The following is an 18,655-nucleotide window of genomic DNA, read 5'->3' as shown; positions in this document are numbered from 1 at the left end:
GTGTGAGTTCATATTCCAAGTATGATATATGTACTTATTACATACCAAGAAGTGTCATTTCATTCAGCAGCATTCTGTTAAATTGGATCTCATCTTGAATTGCACATTGTAAGCGCGCACACACACACACATACGCACACACACGCACACACACGCACACACACTCACGCGCACACACACACACACACACTCACACACGCACGCACGCACACACACACGCACGCACGCACACACACACACACACACACACACACACACACACACACACACATATTTACGCACGCGTGCTTATCTCCAAATCAGAATTACCCATTCTGTTATTTTTTAAATTTATGCTGCACCAAAATGTCATCCCCGCTTTCTTAAAGACTCATGTTATGGAGAGTGACGACGTAAAGCTCTCTAATTAGCTCAATATATGTATGCTTATTTGTATATATTTATATGTATATTTGTATTTATGCATATATGGCTTGTTGAATAGCTGGATTATGTATATGTGTATGTATACGAGGTGGTATCAAAAAGTTCCCGGACTGGTTCTGTAACGCACCAACAGATGGCGGCGCACAATTGCAAGCGCGATGAGAGGTAGCAATGACCTTCATTAGGTAGTGTGCCGAGTGACATTGCTATGTTTACTTCGCAAATTGTGAAATCTTGATTTAAATTTGGGAAGTCTGCTACAGTGATTTTGAGCATGCTTTAGCAAGCTTACGCCAACTTGGCAATGAATCGTACCGAATGTTTCGAGTGACACGGGCAATTCAAAAGCGGACAACAGAGCCGCAACTCAATCAAGAGCATGCTTATCGTTTTTGTTTTGTTCAATATCTGCGGTATTGTACATCGAGAATTCTTCCCCCACGACCAGACCATCAGTCGAGAGTTCTACTGCAACGTTTTGAAGCGTTTGAAGGAAGACCTTCGACAAAAGAGAGCGGATCTGTGGAGCACGAAGAATTGGATTCTTCATCGTGCTCTCCTCACTCGTGAGTTTCTCTCCCAAAACAACATGGTATCGCTTCCGCACCCGCCCTATTCCCCAAATTTAGCACCTGCGGACTTCCATCTCTTCTCCAAGATGAAAATTCAGTTCAAAGGTCGCTGTTTTAACACCGTTGTCGAGATCAAGAGCGAATAACTGAAGGTCCTTGACTGGCTTACAGAAAATTTCTTGCAGGCCAGATTCCAAAAGTGGTAGGAACACTGGGACCAGAGTATTGCTGCGCAAGTTGACTATTTCGAAGGAGATATTAAAACTTAGGTAAATAAGTTACTTTTCTATTAAACACTAGCAGAGATACCCGGCGTTGCTCTGGATTAAAATGGTATAGTTTGTATATATATTACAGTTATGTTGTAACAGGTGATACGGGAAAGAGCAGCATTGACGACATTTGTGGAGTAAATGATGGGCTAATTCGACTAAGCGACATGTCATGGAAAATTGGGGGTGGGGGTATGTGCATGCTTTTGCTGATCTTAAGAAAGTCTCATCTCACTTCTGTCTTGAGACTCCATCTGACGTGCTGCGGCATACCTTTGCTGATGTTAGGAAAGTCTCATCTCACTTCTCTCTTGACACTCCATTTGACGTGCTGCAGCATGCATTTCCTAATCTTAGGAAAATCTCATTTCCCTTCTCTATTGAGATGTCATTAATTTAAGGGTAAATATGTAACTGTAAATATCTTGCAACCTTGCAACTGCTGCGATAATTATGAACTGGTAATTAAACGGTAAATGTGTAATTTTATAACCTTGGACCTACCACCTAATTGTTTTTTATGAAGAGTTTCACCTCCAGCCGTTCGTTATGTCACTCAACGCACATACACTGACACACCATTCTGCTGTTATGGCGGTAAAGACGGAAATTTACCGATGCGTAATATTTACATTAGGATATAAATTATTCATTTATTTATCACAGTAGAATTAAAAGTGAAAGAACAAAAGTGTAACAGTATCATAGGCTTAGAAAGAAAAGTGAAAGAATAAAGAATAAAACAATATTATGACATTATATATGATATAGATCTTATTCTTTCACTTTTGACACGTAATACCAAACTACTACCAATGTTATATTGTTTTAATCGAAATGAAAAAAAAGAAAAATTACGTGTTGACACTCACGGAGTCTGATACTATTGTAAAATTTGATTTGATTTGGTCGAGGCGTTTGAAAATGCATAGGAAACAAACAGACAGACAAACAGACAGACAAAGAATTTTATGTATATATATATATATATATATATAGACAATGTAGTCAATTTGTAGACAGAACTTACAAATCCAGTTTGAGCGTAGAAGTAAATAACTTGAGTGAAAAAACTTGAGCCGCTTTAGGATAGCTTTTTCCAATGCATGACCGCTTAGTGGCGTGGTTGAAATCTCATTGGTTAGTAATAAAGGCTGTATGTGGCCCAAAGCGGTCATACGTATGCACGACAGCACGTACAACATTTTTCAACAGAGGGAGACATGTAAATAGTGTATTTAAATAGACGGAGTGCAAAGAATTTTAATTAAATAAAGTAAATGTTGTAGGGAGAACGTACAAATAGCGTAAAGACGAAGATATTTAGGCTCAACAAAATTGAAATACACTGAAGTCAATTTTTAGGCAGATGTGGCAAAACTGAGTTTAAACACAGTGGGTGAACAGAAATTAGAAATAACTAAATTATGTTTCAGGGAGAATGTAGAAAAACTGTAACAACATTTTTACGTACGACTAATTGAAATACACAGAAGTAAAATTTGTAGACAGAAGTTAATGTGTGAGTGAGTTAAAGAGAGAGAGAGTGAAAGAAATAGACATAGACTAAAAGAGAGGAACTATTACAGAGGGTGAGAGACAGAATGTGTGTAAGCAAGAGAAACAGAGAATGAGAAAAAGAGAGACAAGAGAAAAATAAAAGGAGAGAATCGGTTGAAAACTGCAGAAGTTTTTAGAGAAAAACATGCCTAAAATACTGTTTTTCTCGGCTTATCGCTTTACGCGGGAGCTCTGGGTAAAATGTTATAATGCATGACTATCCTTGGCACATAAGTAATGTTTGTGTGAACTTTCGCGAAAGTCGGTTGAAAACTGTAGAAATGCATAGGTACTACACACACAGACACACACCCAGACGTCTTTTGCTTTATATATATAGATAACTAGTCCAGGAACCTTTTTGATACCACCTCATATATATATCGGTGTATACTCAAAGCAATGACTAGTAATATTACGAAACCGGTATGCTTGTAAATCTCTTTAACAACTCACAATAATGACTTTTATTACCTTTATTCCAACCTCAGTTCATCTAATTGTATATATATATATCGTTACTTTTCATAAAAGGCCTTACCTTCGTTTTGATTTCCAATGTGCATTTTCTCTTATTTTTCTGCTTACTTACCCCTTACATTTCCGCGTGTAGTTTCTATTTTGTTTTTTTAACATATTTCTATTATATATATATATATATATATATATATATATATATATATATATACTTGTAATCATGTGTAAGGTGCATTGGTATATATAAATGTTTGTGTATATACGTATGTATGCTTCTAGGCAGCCAAAAAGCAGAGCCTTTGGATCATCGGATGGATTGCTTTGAAGTAATCGTCCTAGTTCATTAGTTCTGAGTTAAAAGACCTCCGAGATCCCTTTCGGCTTTCGTCATTTCGATGTCGATAAATGAAAAGTACCACTTCTATACGGCAGTCGATTCTTCACTTTCCTTCTGTCTTTCTATCTTTTTGAGGAAAATCGACTGCCGCTAGGCCAGGAGAAGCATTGTCTCCGGCATGTCTAAAATGCCTAAAATACTTCGTATCACAACGACTTCATGGAGAAGTTCAGGGTCTATGACAAGGTATATATGTATGTACGTGTGTATGTTTTTATCTATATATTGCATATATGTAATGTGTATGTTTGTTTTTTTATGTATGCATATATGTATCTGTGTTTGTAAATGTCTATGCGTATGTATTCCTATGTGTGCACGAATGTTTCTATGTATGCTTTTATGTATATATGCAATATATGGAAGCATATGTATATGGGCATATGTATATGGGCATCTGTATATGGGCATATGTATATTTATTTATGTGAGCATAAGCATGCATATATGTATTTATGCGTGTATGAATAAGTACTATGGCAAGAAGATGTGAAGATCATCATTGATAGATTGTAAAGATAATAGACGCAATTTGTCCAATCATATCCCTATTTTCTATTTTTTCGACCACTATAAATTGGTTATATATCTTATTACAATATTCTTCGTTTTCAGATTATAGCTGCTTTTCTGCTTGTGATTGGCATTCTCGCCATTTCTGACACTGATAATATTCAATACAAGCCAATTATGTTACCAATAACAGTAGGAATCCTACTCACGGCTATCATAGCTTCCTTTTCGCTCAACGAATGCGCAATAAATCCTGCCATAGATGTTGCCGGAAGGATCCTGCTTGCTACAATATCAGGAAACTCAACAGTTTTTAGGTATGTTTGACCACTGATCGAACGATCCCTTAGTTCTTTTATCTTTTTTGAAATGAAAACAATGTTGTTGATGTTATGGTTGTTGTTGTTGCTAAGCCCTAAAGTCAATCGTGATTGATCACTCCTATGATCAAAAAGCATTTCAGGTAAGAAATTTCTCTTTGAAGGAGTATCTAGAACCATATTGTAGACATTGGCATATATGTTAGAGCGTTGGCCAATATTCTGTCTCTTCGCGTCTTGTGTTCAAATCTGGCTGATGTGAACTTTGTCTTTAATTTGTTTCGTATTCGATAAGCAAAGTAGCAGTGGACTAGTGGAATCGTTGCACGTCAGAATGGACGTCTTGCATTATTTGTACCAGTTCGTTGTATTGTGTTACTGAGTCCTGCACACGAGTAGTTAACCATGGACACCATTATGATAATCCTTTTTTAGAGCTGGCGATAGCTGCTGCTGCTGCTACTGATGATGATGATGATGAATTCCTTATCTAATGTTTCCTTCATTGTTTGACAAGGTTGTGGTGTGATTTAAGAGGGATTCTGCTGCTAATGCAAACAAGCCAAGGAACTATATTAGATGCCCCCACCCTGATTATCTCGGGAAAATATTATATCAAATAGAGGTGCAATGCCATTTGTGGTAGGTGGACGGGGGTTTCTGTAATGAAAAAAACTACTATATCAGTACTCTACTGGTACTTTATTTTATCGACCCCAAAAGTTGACTCCGTTACATTTTAGACTAAAAGAATAGAAAGGGATATAAATAATAACAGCAAAATATTTGGTCCGCCATGCTAGCGTTTTTGCAAATGCATTACCTTTAGTGTATCATTCAACTATGGTAGTAGTTCAATAATATTCTTAAGGCCGCAATTTACTCACACGCAGCATCTTTCAGAGCTTGTCACTGATTCAGTTCTTAAATTGAAAACTGTTAACAGTTTTGAAGAGGGCTGGTCTCTAGCTACATTTTAGCATAAAAAATTGAAATTTGGTCCAGTAGAAAAAAGTTTACATCAAAATTTGTAGAAACGTTATAGGAGAATAAGTAAAACCTCCAATCAAGTTTAAATCTAAATAACTTTTTTATTTTAAAAGCAAAATATATTTATCTTAACTTCAATGATAGAAGAAAGCATAAAAAGTTTTGATCCCATGCAACAAACATTTCTATAAAAAAGTGAGCTAAAATATCATGAAAAAAAAATATATAAAGCAAAAATTTGGATTTAAGTATAATTCTATTTAAGTATAATTCAAGTATAATTTTATTTTATTTAAGCTTAAATGATAGAATTCAATCCGAGGAATTTCATGGTATCAATCTCATGCAATGAAGTTTTAATTAAAAAAAGGTTATGAGTGTTTGTTTCTCAAATTTGAGTGTGATAATATAGTTCTGTACTTTTTATGGATATAGTTCTATAAAGGGACTTTTAATATATGTCACCGGCATCATTGAGGTAAGGAAAAAATATCACCGACACCGCTAATTGACACATTTGACACATTATTAATTAGCATAATAGCATAGCCTAGAAAAAGCATGGATCATATGGAAAAATGCGAGCAAGAGAAATAATATTCTTAAGATTATAAAATTGGAAAAGTACAGGACAAGTTATTATACTTGGAAAAGTTCAGGCCAAGTTATTAGATCTGGTACAGTACAGAACAAGAAATTTTTTACTTAGAATATTGCAGCTAAGGATAAAATTTGAATATTAAAAATTAATTTAATTTAATTTACAAAGTAACATTGTAATTAAAAAAAGGTACCATCATTTTGTTAAAATATTGACACACTAGAATATTTCAAAATGAGATCCAGAAGTACCAATATAGCTAAAGTTTTATGCAAAGTAGAACAGTACATACGGTAGGCAAATTCATTATATAAAAAATAGGTATTGGGCCAAGACTAAAAATGTGAAGAATTGGCAAATTTTACGTTGAATTTGTTGTTATTGGTTGATTTTAATGTAATATATAACTAATTTTTGTATTATTCTATTTATTGTACTAATTATGTACTACTATTATCTTTTATAACTTATTTTCGAATTTCTAATTATTAATTAATGATTAAAAAATGAATATTTTAAAGTTTAAAAAATAATTTGAGCTATTTTTTATTTTTAATAGAAGTAACAAGTAATAACAAATAGAAGTAATGGCTTGAAATAAGTGTTTTTGTTTTAATAAAAGCTAATATTTTCTAAATCTAAATATTTTATTTGAAATTTTATCCTTAGCTGCAATATTTTAAGTAAAAAATTTCTTGTTTTTCACTTTACGAGATGTAATAACTTGTTTTGAACTTTTCCAAGTGTAATAATTTGTCCTGTACTTTTCCAAGTTTATATTCTTAAGAATATTATTTCTCTTGCTCGCATTTTTCCATGTAATCACATATATCTGTGAGCCGGAAAGACATTATTAATGATTAATGTTCTGTGACAAGTCACAGTATGATGAAGGGAGTTTAAAACTGGTTAGTAATAAGTCCTTAGTATACCACTTTTATAATGTTTGGCATTTGTTGTTATATAACTGTACACTAAGCCTGATGGAGCAAACTGATTAGAGGAGGGGTTCTAGTAATTAAGTTCACTTTATCATACATTCTCCCCCTCATTTAAGATGGTGGAGAGTTAGTTGTTATTTTTAGCAGGTTGAGTAGCCATAATGTACGAAGCACGATAACTGCTGTTTTACTCAAACTGATAAAAGGATAAAATTTCGAGCAAATTCTTCAAAAGCGATATGTAGGATTTGGCTATATTATCGCTGATAACGAATCTATGAACTATAATCTATTGTTAACGTTTTTAATACAGGAAACATTAAAAAGCTAACTAGAGATAAAACAAACCATATTAGTCAATGACAGTTATTAATTTAATCGTTTTGGTAAAAGGGTTGACAATTCCGGCCTTACTTAGAAATAATGGATATTGATTTCTGATTTATGGTTACTGACATAAGATATTGCGAAATAATTCTGAATTTGATCTACAGAAATACAATTATTTCACTTAGTAATAAGTACTATGCCTTAAGCATGATGGAACAGGAATCAGTACAATTCTAAAATAAACAGAAAACAATTCACTGATGTCGGCAAAAAAGACTGTAAAACGCTGGAAGTATTACTGCTTGTTTAGTAATCAATGAGGAAGCGACAATCGTCACAAAGCTTTTAAACTTTAAGAATACCGATACATACGTTCGCTCAACATACATATTGAATTTCCTCTTTTTATTCTATGGCATTACCTGATTATCATACTGCAGTATATATACATATTTACACACACATACACATCCATCAATCTATCCAGCCATCCCTCCCTCCCTTCCCTCTCTCCCTCCCTCCCTTCCCTCTCTCCCTCCCTCCCTTCCCTCTCTCCCTCCCTCCCTTCCCTCTCTCCCTCCCTCCCTTCCCTCTCTCCCTCCCTCCCTTCCCTCTCTCCCTCTCTCCCTCTCTCCCTCCCTCCCTTCCCTCTCTCCCTCTCTCCCTCCCTCCCTTCCCTCTCTCCCTTCCCTCTCTCCCTTCCCTCCCTCTCTCCCTTCCCTCCCTCTCTCCCTTCCCTCCCTCTCTCCCTTCCCTCCCTCTCTCCCTCCCCTCCCTCCCCTCCCTCCCCTCCCTCCCCTCCCTCCCCTCCCTCCCCTCCCTCCCCTCCCTCCCCTCCCTCCCCTCCCTCCCTCCCTCCCCTCCCTCCCCTCCCTCCCTCCCCATCCCTCCCCTCCCTTTCTCCCTCCCCTCCCTCCCCTCCCTCCCCTCCCTTTCTCCCTCCCCTCCCTCCCCTCCCTCTCTCCCCTCCCTCCCCTCCCTCTCTCCCCTTCTCCCTCCTTCCCTCCCTCCCCTCCCTCCCCTCCCTTTCTCCCTCCCCTCCCTCCCCTCCCTCTCTCCCCTTCTCCCTCCTTCCCTCCCTCCCTTTCTCCCCCTCCCTTTCTCCTCCCCTCCCCTCCCTACCTTTCTCCCTCCCCTCCCCTTCTCCCTCCCCTCCCTCGCTTCCCTCTATGGACAGCAGCTTCGAAATCTCCAGCTTCCATATCCAGATTATAAATTCGCATTTATACCAATATTCATTAGAGCACTTGGTTTTGTGAATAGATACCTAAGTGACAATCTGGATAAGCTGTTTTTTTTTAGAAAAACAAATCAACCAACTAATTCGCACATTGCAAATACAATTTGTGTCAGAGTAAAAATATTCAAGACTTCTCTCGAATTTAAAATGTGATGGTGTCTTGTTATTTACGTTCCAACGATGGGGCTTTATATCTTTCTTAAAAACCATCTCTTTCCTCAGAAGAATAATTTAAATAATTAAAAACAAAGAACATACATACACACACACACACACACACACACACACACACACACACACACACACACACACACACACACACACACACATACATACATACATACATACAGTACTGCAATAGGTTTTCCATGTGTATTTAGATGCTTAAACACAACGGATCAGCAAACATTTTATTGCATTATATTACACGTAACTACACACACACACACTCAGACGTATATATATATATATATATATATATATATATATATAGAGTTATTAATATTTCTAAGTCTCTCTAAAGGAGACTACGGCAGCGGTACTGGAAATTAATAGTTATCGCCAAGCCAACATGGCAGTCCCAAAATTAGGACGAAAGCTGCCGTGAATTAGCTCCAAGAAGCCATCGCCTCTAGCTAGCTATGTGACACACGAAACCTGTGTCCTTTATAACCTTCGAACAGGGGAGGTCAGCAGTGTCCCCCTGCTGGTTTGGCATCTGCAGACTAGACTAGTTTCAGGGTGTTGCCCCTTGTCAATGCAGAGCAGCCAAGCATTGACAAGGGGCAACACCCTGAAACTAGTCTGCAGATGCCAAACCAGCAGGGGGACACTGCTGACCTCCCCTGTTCGAAGGTTATAAAGGACACAGGTTTCGTGTGTCACATAGCTAGCTAGAGGCGATGGCTTCTTGGAGCTAATTCACGGTAGCTTTCGTCCTAATTTTGGGACTGCCATGTTGGCTTGGCGATAACTATTAATTTCCAGTACCGCTGCCGTAGTCTCCTTTAGAGAGACTTAGAAATATTAATAACTCTATTTCTGAAAACCAGTGGATAGATTCCACTGAAATTAGATAAATAACCTTCGAGCACATAGTCAGCAGCGCCGCCTGGCTAAGGCTTGGCTGCTCTGCATTGACAAGGGGCAACACCCTGAAACTAGTCTGCAGATGCCAAACCAGCAGGGGGACACTGCTGACCTCCCCTGTTCGAAGGTTATAAAGGACACAGGTTTCGTGTGTCACATAGCTAGCTAGAGGCGATGGCTTCTTGGAGCTAATTCACGGCAGCTTTCGTCCTAATTTTGGGACTGCCATGTTGGCTTGGCGATAACTATATATATATATATATATATATATATATATATATATATATATATATATAATCAATCCAAAAATGAACAAGCAAGAAAAAACAACAGCGCGAGGACGTGGAACAAGTACTGTGTTATTGGACGCTCAAGAAAGGAAAGAAAAGAAAGAGGATTTCACGTTTCGAGCGGAGCTCTTCATCAGAAATATAGGAAAAGTCCAAAGAAGGGAAGGCGGAGAAATAAAATCGCCATCGATACACATGCGGTTACATATTGAATATATATATATATGTATGTGTATATATATATATATATATATATATATATATATATATATATATATATATATATATATATATATATATATGTCTTGGAATTAAACATTATCCAATTGTTCACTTATTTCCTTCGAAATAATTTTTAACTTCGTTAGGAAAGGAGAGATGATTAATGAAAGTAGTTTACTAAGGTTCTCTGAATTCACCATTGGGAACATTAGAAACCAAGGCTAGAATTACTTATGGTTTACCCATAGAAATAATTCAGAATTGATTAAAAACGTATAGAAAATAATCGTTTAACTTACTTTTTGCATGATAACTTATGCTAATGTTATAATTAACGTCATTTTCAAGATACTTAGGTACTAATAGCGTCTTTCTTAAATTATAGAATTTCATATTATCAATTCAAACCTACACACCACAGTTGCTTTTGGTGAAATTTTCTGATTTAATGTGATTTAATGAATATTCTATGAGATTACAGGTAGAAATTCTTAGAAAGAACAACGTGTTATCTTTTCTAAAATTTACTTAGTTCTTGTGCTCGACTCATGTGGATGATATCTCTCAATGTGTTGAATATTATCACCACCTTGTTGACAAAACTGATATTTTTCAGTCGATTAACATGAAAGGAAAGGTTTAATGGCGACACATATATGATCTCCACATGCGCTTTGCAGAGGAGATGTTGGAGCCAGATCAAACAAAATGTGTGAAGTATTGTAACGAAGAGGAAGTCTATTTCACTGATGTACAAAAATACACCCCCAAAAATTTGAATGACGTTAATTTTGTTATTCTAGAATGAAAGCTGCAACATCTGAAACTTAAGATTCACACACACACACACACACACACACACACACACACACACACACACACACACACACACACACACACAACAAACACACACATACACACACACGCACGCACATATGCAAACGCACAATCACACTCACTGATGCGTATATGTATATGTATCAATGTGCTTGTTTCTACAGGGTGTTTCAAAAGTCTATATCACATTCAAAGAACTCTTATATCATGAACTACAAATGGTAGCATGATTGAACTGTTACCATTTAAAAGCTAAAAGTGTTAAGTTTTCTTCTGTTAATTTAATCTTAATTTAATTAATTAAATCTAATTTTGTTTTTTGTCTCTTTTCAGTTCCAGTAATGTCATTCACAAAATAAGAGAAGTCATTTTGCGTCCTAGAATGCGCGAAAACTGAATCATGGACACGTGTTCAATTCAAATTTCATACAACGTTTACCAAGCAGGCACCAGACAGACGTTCTATTTTGAATTGGCATGCAAAATTAAAGGGGATGGGGTGTTTGTGCTTCGTAAAGAGAACAGGATGCCTCTTAACTTCAGATGATACGGCTGAACAAGTTCGGCAAGTCTTCCACAGTAGCCCCCAGAAATCAGTCAGAATAGCTAGTCAAGAACTTTAGCTCCCATCAACAAGTGTTTGGCGCGTCTTAAGGAGACGGCTGCAGTTCACACCATACAAGCTGAAATTGGTTCAACAGTTGAAGGACACTGATAAACCTATTCGTCCTGAATTTTCCACAGGAGCGTCCCGTTCTATTTGCCGTACACAAACACCCTTCCTCTTTAAATTTTGCATGCCAATGCAAAATGGAACGTCTGTATGGTTCCTGCTTGGTAAACGTTATATGAAATTTGCGTTGAACACGTGTCAATGATTCAATTTTAGCGTATTCTAGGACACAAAATGATTTCTCATGTTCTGTGGATGACATTATTGGATCTGAAAAGAGACAAAAAACAAAATTAAATTTAATTAAATGAAAATTAAATTAAAAAAGGAAAACTTGGCACTTTTAACTTTTAAATGGTAACAGTTCAATCATACTATCATGATATAAGTGTTTTTAGAATGTGACATAGACTTTTGAAACACTCCGTATGTTTGAAGATTTTTCAGTAGATACAAAACACAGATACTTATGTACCACTAACACAAGTAGAGTTAGTAAAACTAGCAGAGAGACCGCCCTCCGGGCGGTTTTCTACTGTCCGCTTGATAATATTTTCACATTTGATACCCAATTCTAATGAATTTTATATTTTACATCTAATTATTTCTTTGTATAATAGTTCTCATTTGATTACTAAATATTGTTTTAGTTATTTTATCACAGCCATAATCTCTCTTTTTTAACCAAACATCATGGTAGTCCAACAACAGAGGGAGAAACAGTTTGTCAAGTCTTACCTTCCCCTCAATGCAACATAGAGATTTAAATTCAACAACCCATCTGTAAACTTTACAGTGTGTGTGTGTATGTGTGCGTGTGTGTGTGTGAGTGTGTGAGTGAGAGAGAACATTGTAAACAATGAATGAAATAAAGATGAAATGAAAAATTCGTATAAATAAAAGGGCATTACTGCAGATGTATACGCCCCCGACTTTATTGCCTCATAATATCCAGAAAAATGGATACCTTTTAACAAAATTTTCTACAAATATCGCTTAGATGTTGTGGCTTTAGAGTATACAGGGATTTATGGGAAAGGATTTTTCCGAGGAGGTGGAGAGAGGAGTCTCGGAAAATTCACACGATCTTTCATAACTTTCAGAAAAATGAGTATCATAATGAAAGTTTATACAAATCCCTTTCAAACGGCATATATTACGATTATATAGAAATTTGCAGGGGAAACTTTTGTCGGGATTTTTCCCATTTTTTTAAAAACCATAGCCTTCGAAATGATGGAGTTGGGTGGGGGCATCTTTGCATGAAAAAATTTTGAAAATTTGTTTTTTACACCCCTCCCTCACCATCCCACTACCATTTTGACTAATTTGTTTGCACTTCAAAATCACTGGAAGAACATTTTCGATAAAAGAAAGAAAATTGCTAATATTTTCAGAGGGAAAAAGTGAGTGGTTTAAGGGCGATTTGGCTGTTGTTTCTAGCACATCCAAAGACAACCCTACTCGTTTCTTTATCACTCTCGCATGTATTGATGTTTTTCAATTTTTTTTCCCGATAAATACTTTTATATGTTATAGAAGAGAAATTATGAATTTTTTGCAACCCCACTCCCTGTCTCCGAATTTGCCGAATCGCTAAGTTACTGGGACATAAACATGCCAACATCGGTTGTCAAGCGATGGAGGGGACAAACACAGACATACACACACACAAATATATATATATGTTAAATAAAATGAGACAACAAACCCTTCCTTTTCCAAAATAACTCCTCATATTGAACTGCGATATTTCTTTCTATTTAACCATCTCACACCGTCTCTGATAAAGTGATATCCCTAATATCCCAGAAACAGCTGTAAGACTAACTGTCTCTTTATAAATGTTCTGAAAATTTCACACAGCCTTGGCTTTTTGTTTAGAAATAATACATTTCTAAATCTTTCAGAGAGATTCATGCAGTAGTGATACGATGAAGTAGTTGTATGCTGTCAACTTAATGTGACAGTCCCCTGAAGGGAATAATACAACTGTTGGTTAGACCTAAGAAGCTGCACCGCTTCCTGTCGGCCTTGACATTTCCTGTGTCCTTATGTTTCATGTGTACTTGTAAACATAAAGACACAGGAAATGTGTCAAGGCCGACAGGAAGCGGTGCAGCTTCCTAGGTCTAATCAACGGTAGTATTATTCCCTTCAGGGGAGTGTCACATTAAGTTGACAGCATACAACTATAGCCTTGGCTTTGTTGTCTCATTTTCCAAAAATATGGAAGGTATATTATTTTAAGATCATAGTGACACAGTCATATTTTGGGTTAATTAGAATCATTGTAACGATGAAATTGAAAGAATATGAAAGCGATATAAGTCAATGATAAAAATGTTTCAAAATATTTCAAAACAACTCTAAATAACATTTTCATTTATATCTATGCATAATATCATATATGAGGACGCATGGCTTAGTGGTTAAGGTGTTATACTCACGATTGCGAGATCGTGTTTCAGTTCATAGACCTGGGTGGTGCGTTGTGTTCTTGAGCAAACCACTTCATCACTCGCTGCTCTGCGGCCACTTCGACACCTGACGCGTGGTACACAGTACACCTGTTCAACCAGCGTCGATTTGATGGAAAGTGTGAGCTAATGTACAGCACATACATTTGATCACTATGAACAAATGACTGATGCAGGTCGTTCGGCAATATACTGAACACTCATACGTCATCTTCGACGGAGAGACCATAACGTCCGAAAACGCGCGTACACATATATACACATATGTGTTATGCACACTCACACAAACACACATTTGTATACACACACATATGTATACACACACATACACGCATATATGAATATAGATACGCTACGGAAACAGTCGAATCCGATCGGTCAGTATAAGGATTTCTCGATCGGTGGTTGGGCGATTACTGTACTTCTCAGCATATATGTATACAATTATGTGCTTTAACTACACAGCATGAGAACATTTTAGATTTTCTTTTTGGTAACACTTTTCACATGGCTGTTTATATATATATATATATATATATATATATATATTATATATATGTATATATATATATATATATATATATATATATATATATATATATATATATATATATATATATATATATATATATATATATATGTATGTATATATATATATATAGATATTGGGCAGGGAATTGCCAATTAGTTAATAAAATTAATAATTAACAATTTTGCCAAGTAGTTCGGTATGCAAAAAAAACCTTTATCGGTAAACCATTTATAATTATAATTATAAACATATAGGGATCAGCATGAGTTGCTTCACCAACATAATGAAAATTTAGAAATAACAGTCAAAGAACTACTAATTTTAACTACAATTTTTTCTCCAACGGATGGCGATATTTATGGCACACATAGAACAAAACAGAAGAGAAAATAAACGAAAACAAACCTGCCGTTAGTTCATCATGTACGACGTTTCGTGATTAGAATATAAAATTCTTTTCCCCTCATCAGCATGATATACAAAATAGTAAATCTGAAAATACTAACGTGCTTGTGGTGGTGGTGGTGGTGGTGGTGGTGGTGGTGGTGGGGTTATGGGCTGCGCTCCTCGTAGCATAGGGAAAGGTCTTTTCAATGCCGTAGGGAAAAACCACCTTCTGAAATAACCGGTAATACAATTTTGAACGATGTATCTGTTTTCTGCGTTGACAGGGTTAATGACATATCAATTCTGGTTAATTCTTGACTCTTGAAATTACCTTCTCTTCTTATTTGGATTGGTTGCAATTGCTGCTAGGCGTTTGTTTGCATTCTTTCAAAGTGAAGACAATTTCAATAAATCAAGAATTGATATTGTATAGAACTTCGTATAACTTTCTTTGTCTTTGCTTAACAAGTTGATGCTACTGGCTATGCTGATGTATTTCTCTTAATTTTTGTTTTAATTATGGTAAATTTCTCTAAGCCATATTGTCTACTCTTTTTGTATATGGCTATGTCTTATGTTTGGTTGAAGACATGGTGAGATAACTGCTGTGCTGCTGACATGTATCGAAACTATATGGACTTTATATTACCTCGGGTATGAAGGTCTTTTGAAAAAAATACAACTCCTGACGAAATTATGTATTTCACATTTCTCTATAAGTTGCTAATAACCTTGTAGTTTTGAAAACAATCGCAAAATTTCCGCAGGCGCTGTGACATGGAGAAATATATATTTTTATAGTTATATTCTTTAGAACATAGTAAATGTATTTATGCTGCTTTATATTTCAGATAAAATTCTACTGCGGTCGACTCTGCTTATAGAAGTCAATACAGTAAAGTCCCAGTCAAGTCAAATATGTGAAAATCACGGGCTAAATTCCTTGCTAAATCTTGTTTCGTCACTCTAGGCTTTTAGTTAATATTCTGCTATAAGTATCGTTGAGTCTGACTCATGCGAGGTCGATAACTGGAGTTCTAGCATCATATTGGTTTTAAATTTTGACACAAGGCCAGTAGCATCGAGGGAGGAGTAAGTCGATTACATCAACTCCAGTGCTCAACTTGTACTTATTTTATCGACTCCGAAAGCAGGAAAGGTAGAGTCGACCTCGGCGGAATTTGAACTTAAAATGTAAAGCCTAACAAAATGCTGCAAAACATTTTACCCAGCATGCTAACGATTCCGCCAGCTCGTCTCCTTGTAGTTCTGGTAACATACTGGATGTTGCTTCGGTCAATTGAAACAACTATTCCTAAGATGTCTTTTGTTACCTAAATCTTGTGTTTGTTGTCTGATAACAATTTGTTTCGTTTGAAGCTTTATTCCTCTCACAATGATTAAGTGTAATTTCTTACTTTTACTCCTGTTACCATATATAATACATTTCGTTCTTCACAAATTTTCTTATCTGATATCCGAAGAAAACGGAAGAAATGAGACTTGTTCCTAGAACTTCAACCATGTCACATTGTATCATATTGGTTCTTGCTGCGGATTTCGTTTAAGATATAGAATACTCAGCCACTTATACTATAATTCTATGAATAGATTGTTCTGTTGATTGAACAGCTGAAATACTCATTCTCGATGCCGAGTGAAATCTATTTCCTGAGAGACAACTAAAACGATCATACCCCTCTTCTAAAATGTGCTATGCTAGAGTGAAATAATTCCTATGAAAAGAAATCAATGAATAAAACAAAAGAAATTTAAAATTGATCCTAAGTTTTAAAAGATATTAAAACAATTTTTGAATGGTTAACTTGTGTCTTTCAAGCTGAAATCATTTTAGTTTAAGTATACAATCTCAAATCAAAACACTTGCTACGAGAGTACATCTCCGTAAAATATACTCATTAATTACAATACAGCCAGCCGTCACTCGCTAGCAAGCACGGTTTGCTGCCAGGCGTATACATCCTTGGCGCAGCCACACATCAAGTATCTGATAGCTGGCGGGAGAGAGGGCAGAACTAACAGTTGCTGGTTATGGCTGCTCATTTACAGCTGAACTGATTGTAGTTAACTGAAGCCAAGTGCCTTGGTCAAGGACACAGCACGCTACTCGATTCAGGAATTGAACCCACGATCTTATAACCATGAACCGAATACGCTAAGCCACTAGTTAACGCGCTTTGCGTTATTATTAATAATGATAATTTATAGGTAAACATTTTCACAGACATCTTTCTGGTAATTTAAATGTGTTTTATACAGCGCTTGTGAAAAAAATGTTTAAATTTTAATTCACCATTTCTCTTGAGTTTCTTGAAAAAGCAGCCAAATTTTTCACATACCATACACACTAATCTAAAGAATGGAAGGATACATTAGATAAAAAAGAAAAAAAGATGTAATATTCTGAAAAGAAAATAATTGTAAAAATATGTATTCCGAAAAAGAAAAAGAACTGAGAAAAAGTTTCAAGGCTGTAAAATAATTTTAAGTACGTAAATATTTAAAATAAATACATGTAATTAGATGTGTATAATTTTAATATTAGTTTCAAATAGCCTGCGAGCTGGTAGAATCGTTAGCACACCGAGCAAAATGCTTAGCGACATTCCGCCGAGCCCCACTCTGCCTTTCATCTTATCAAGATCGATAAAATAAGTACAAGTTGAACACTGGGGTCGATGAAACTTCCCGAAATTGCTAGCCCGGCGCCAAAATTTGAAATCAATATTTGTTTCAAATAAGACGCGAGCAGGTACAAACATTAGAACAGGCCTTGTGCCTCTAATAGAAAGAATACTAAATAGCATAGGCACAAAGCCACAAATTTTGAGAGAAGGTATAGTACTTCACTGGTACTTTTTCATTGACATAGGGAGGACAAAACGCAGAGTCAAAAGGATCCAAAGCGAAGTAATTAAATAACATACCTGACGTAATACGGATGTTACTTATCTATGATTATCTTATCGCTAGTTCAGCGAAATATAAAAAAGAACAGGAGTGAGATAGATAGATAGATAGATAGAGAGAGAGAGAGAGAGAGAGAGAGAGAGAGAGAGAGAGAGAGAGAGAGAGAGAGAGAGAGAAGGAGAGAGAGAGAACACAGTTGAATAAGAGCACGCATTGTCAAAAAATGATGAGATAAATGCATTGAAATGGTGGCTGTTTTATCTCATGCAGCTGAAATAAATTTGGGAATGTTTTTGTCAGCAAATGTATATCGAATCGTAACAACTACAATTGATACAATATTAACTCTTTATGTATACACACACACAAAATATATATACATATGTGTCTGTCTATTTCTCTTTCTCTCTCTCTTGATATATATATATATATATATATATATATATATATATATATATATATATATATATATAGGTGTGGAGTGAGTTTGTGTGTGCATGTAGTGGCATCAGAAGTATTGCCAACGTCAGCGGCTACTACATCATAATCGTTATTGTCCACATACCTATTAACAC

General features: G+C 36.0%; 1 protein-coding gene across 1 annotated transcript in view; it reads left to right on the top strand.

Annotated features, from left to right (window-relative positions):
* LOC106879093 (aquaporin-9) overlaps window positions 1-18,655 on the top strand; it is a 79,307-nt gene that overhangs the window by 51,399 nt on the left and 9,253 nt on the right. The window contains exon 5 of the mRNA XM_014928527.2: window positions 4,320-4,534. Coding sequence (XP_014784013.2) covers window positions 4,320-4,534 — 215 coding nt within the window. The remainder of the gene's footprint in view (window positions 1-4,319; window positions 4,535-18,655) is intronic.

This window comes from Octopus bimaculoides, chromosome 3 (genome assembly GCF_046866305.1).
Source record: "Octopus bimaculoides isolate indiv1 chromosome 3, ASM4686630v1, whole genome shotgun sequence".
NCBI classification, from domain to species: Eukaryota; Metazoa; Mollusca; class Cephalopoda; order Octopoda; family Octopodidae; genus Octopus; species Octopus bimaculoides.
Note: the sequence above shows the minus strand (reverse complement) of the source record. Positions and strands in the feature narration are given on the sequence as shown.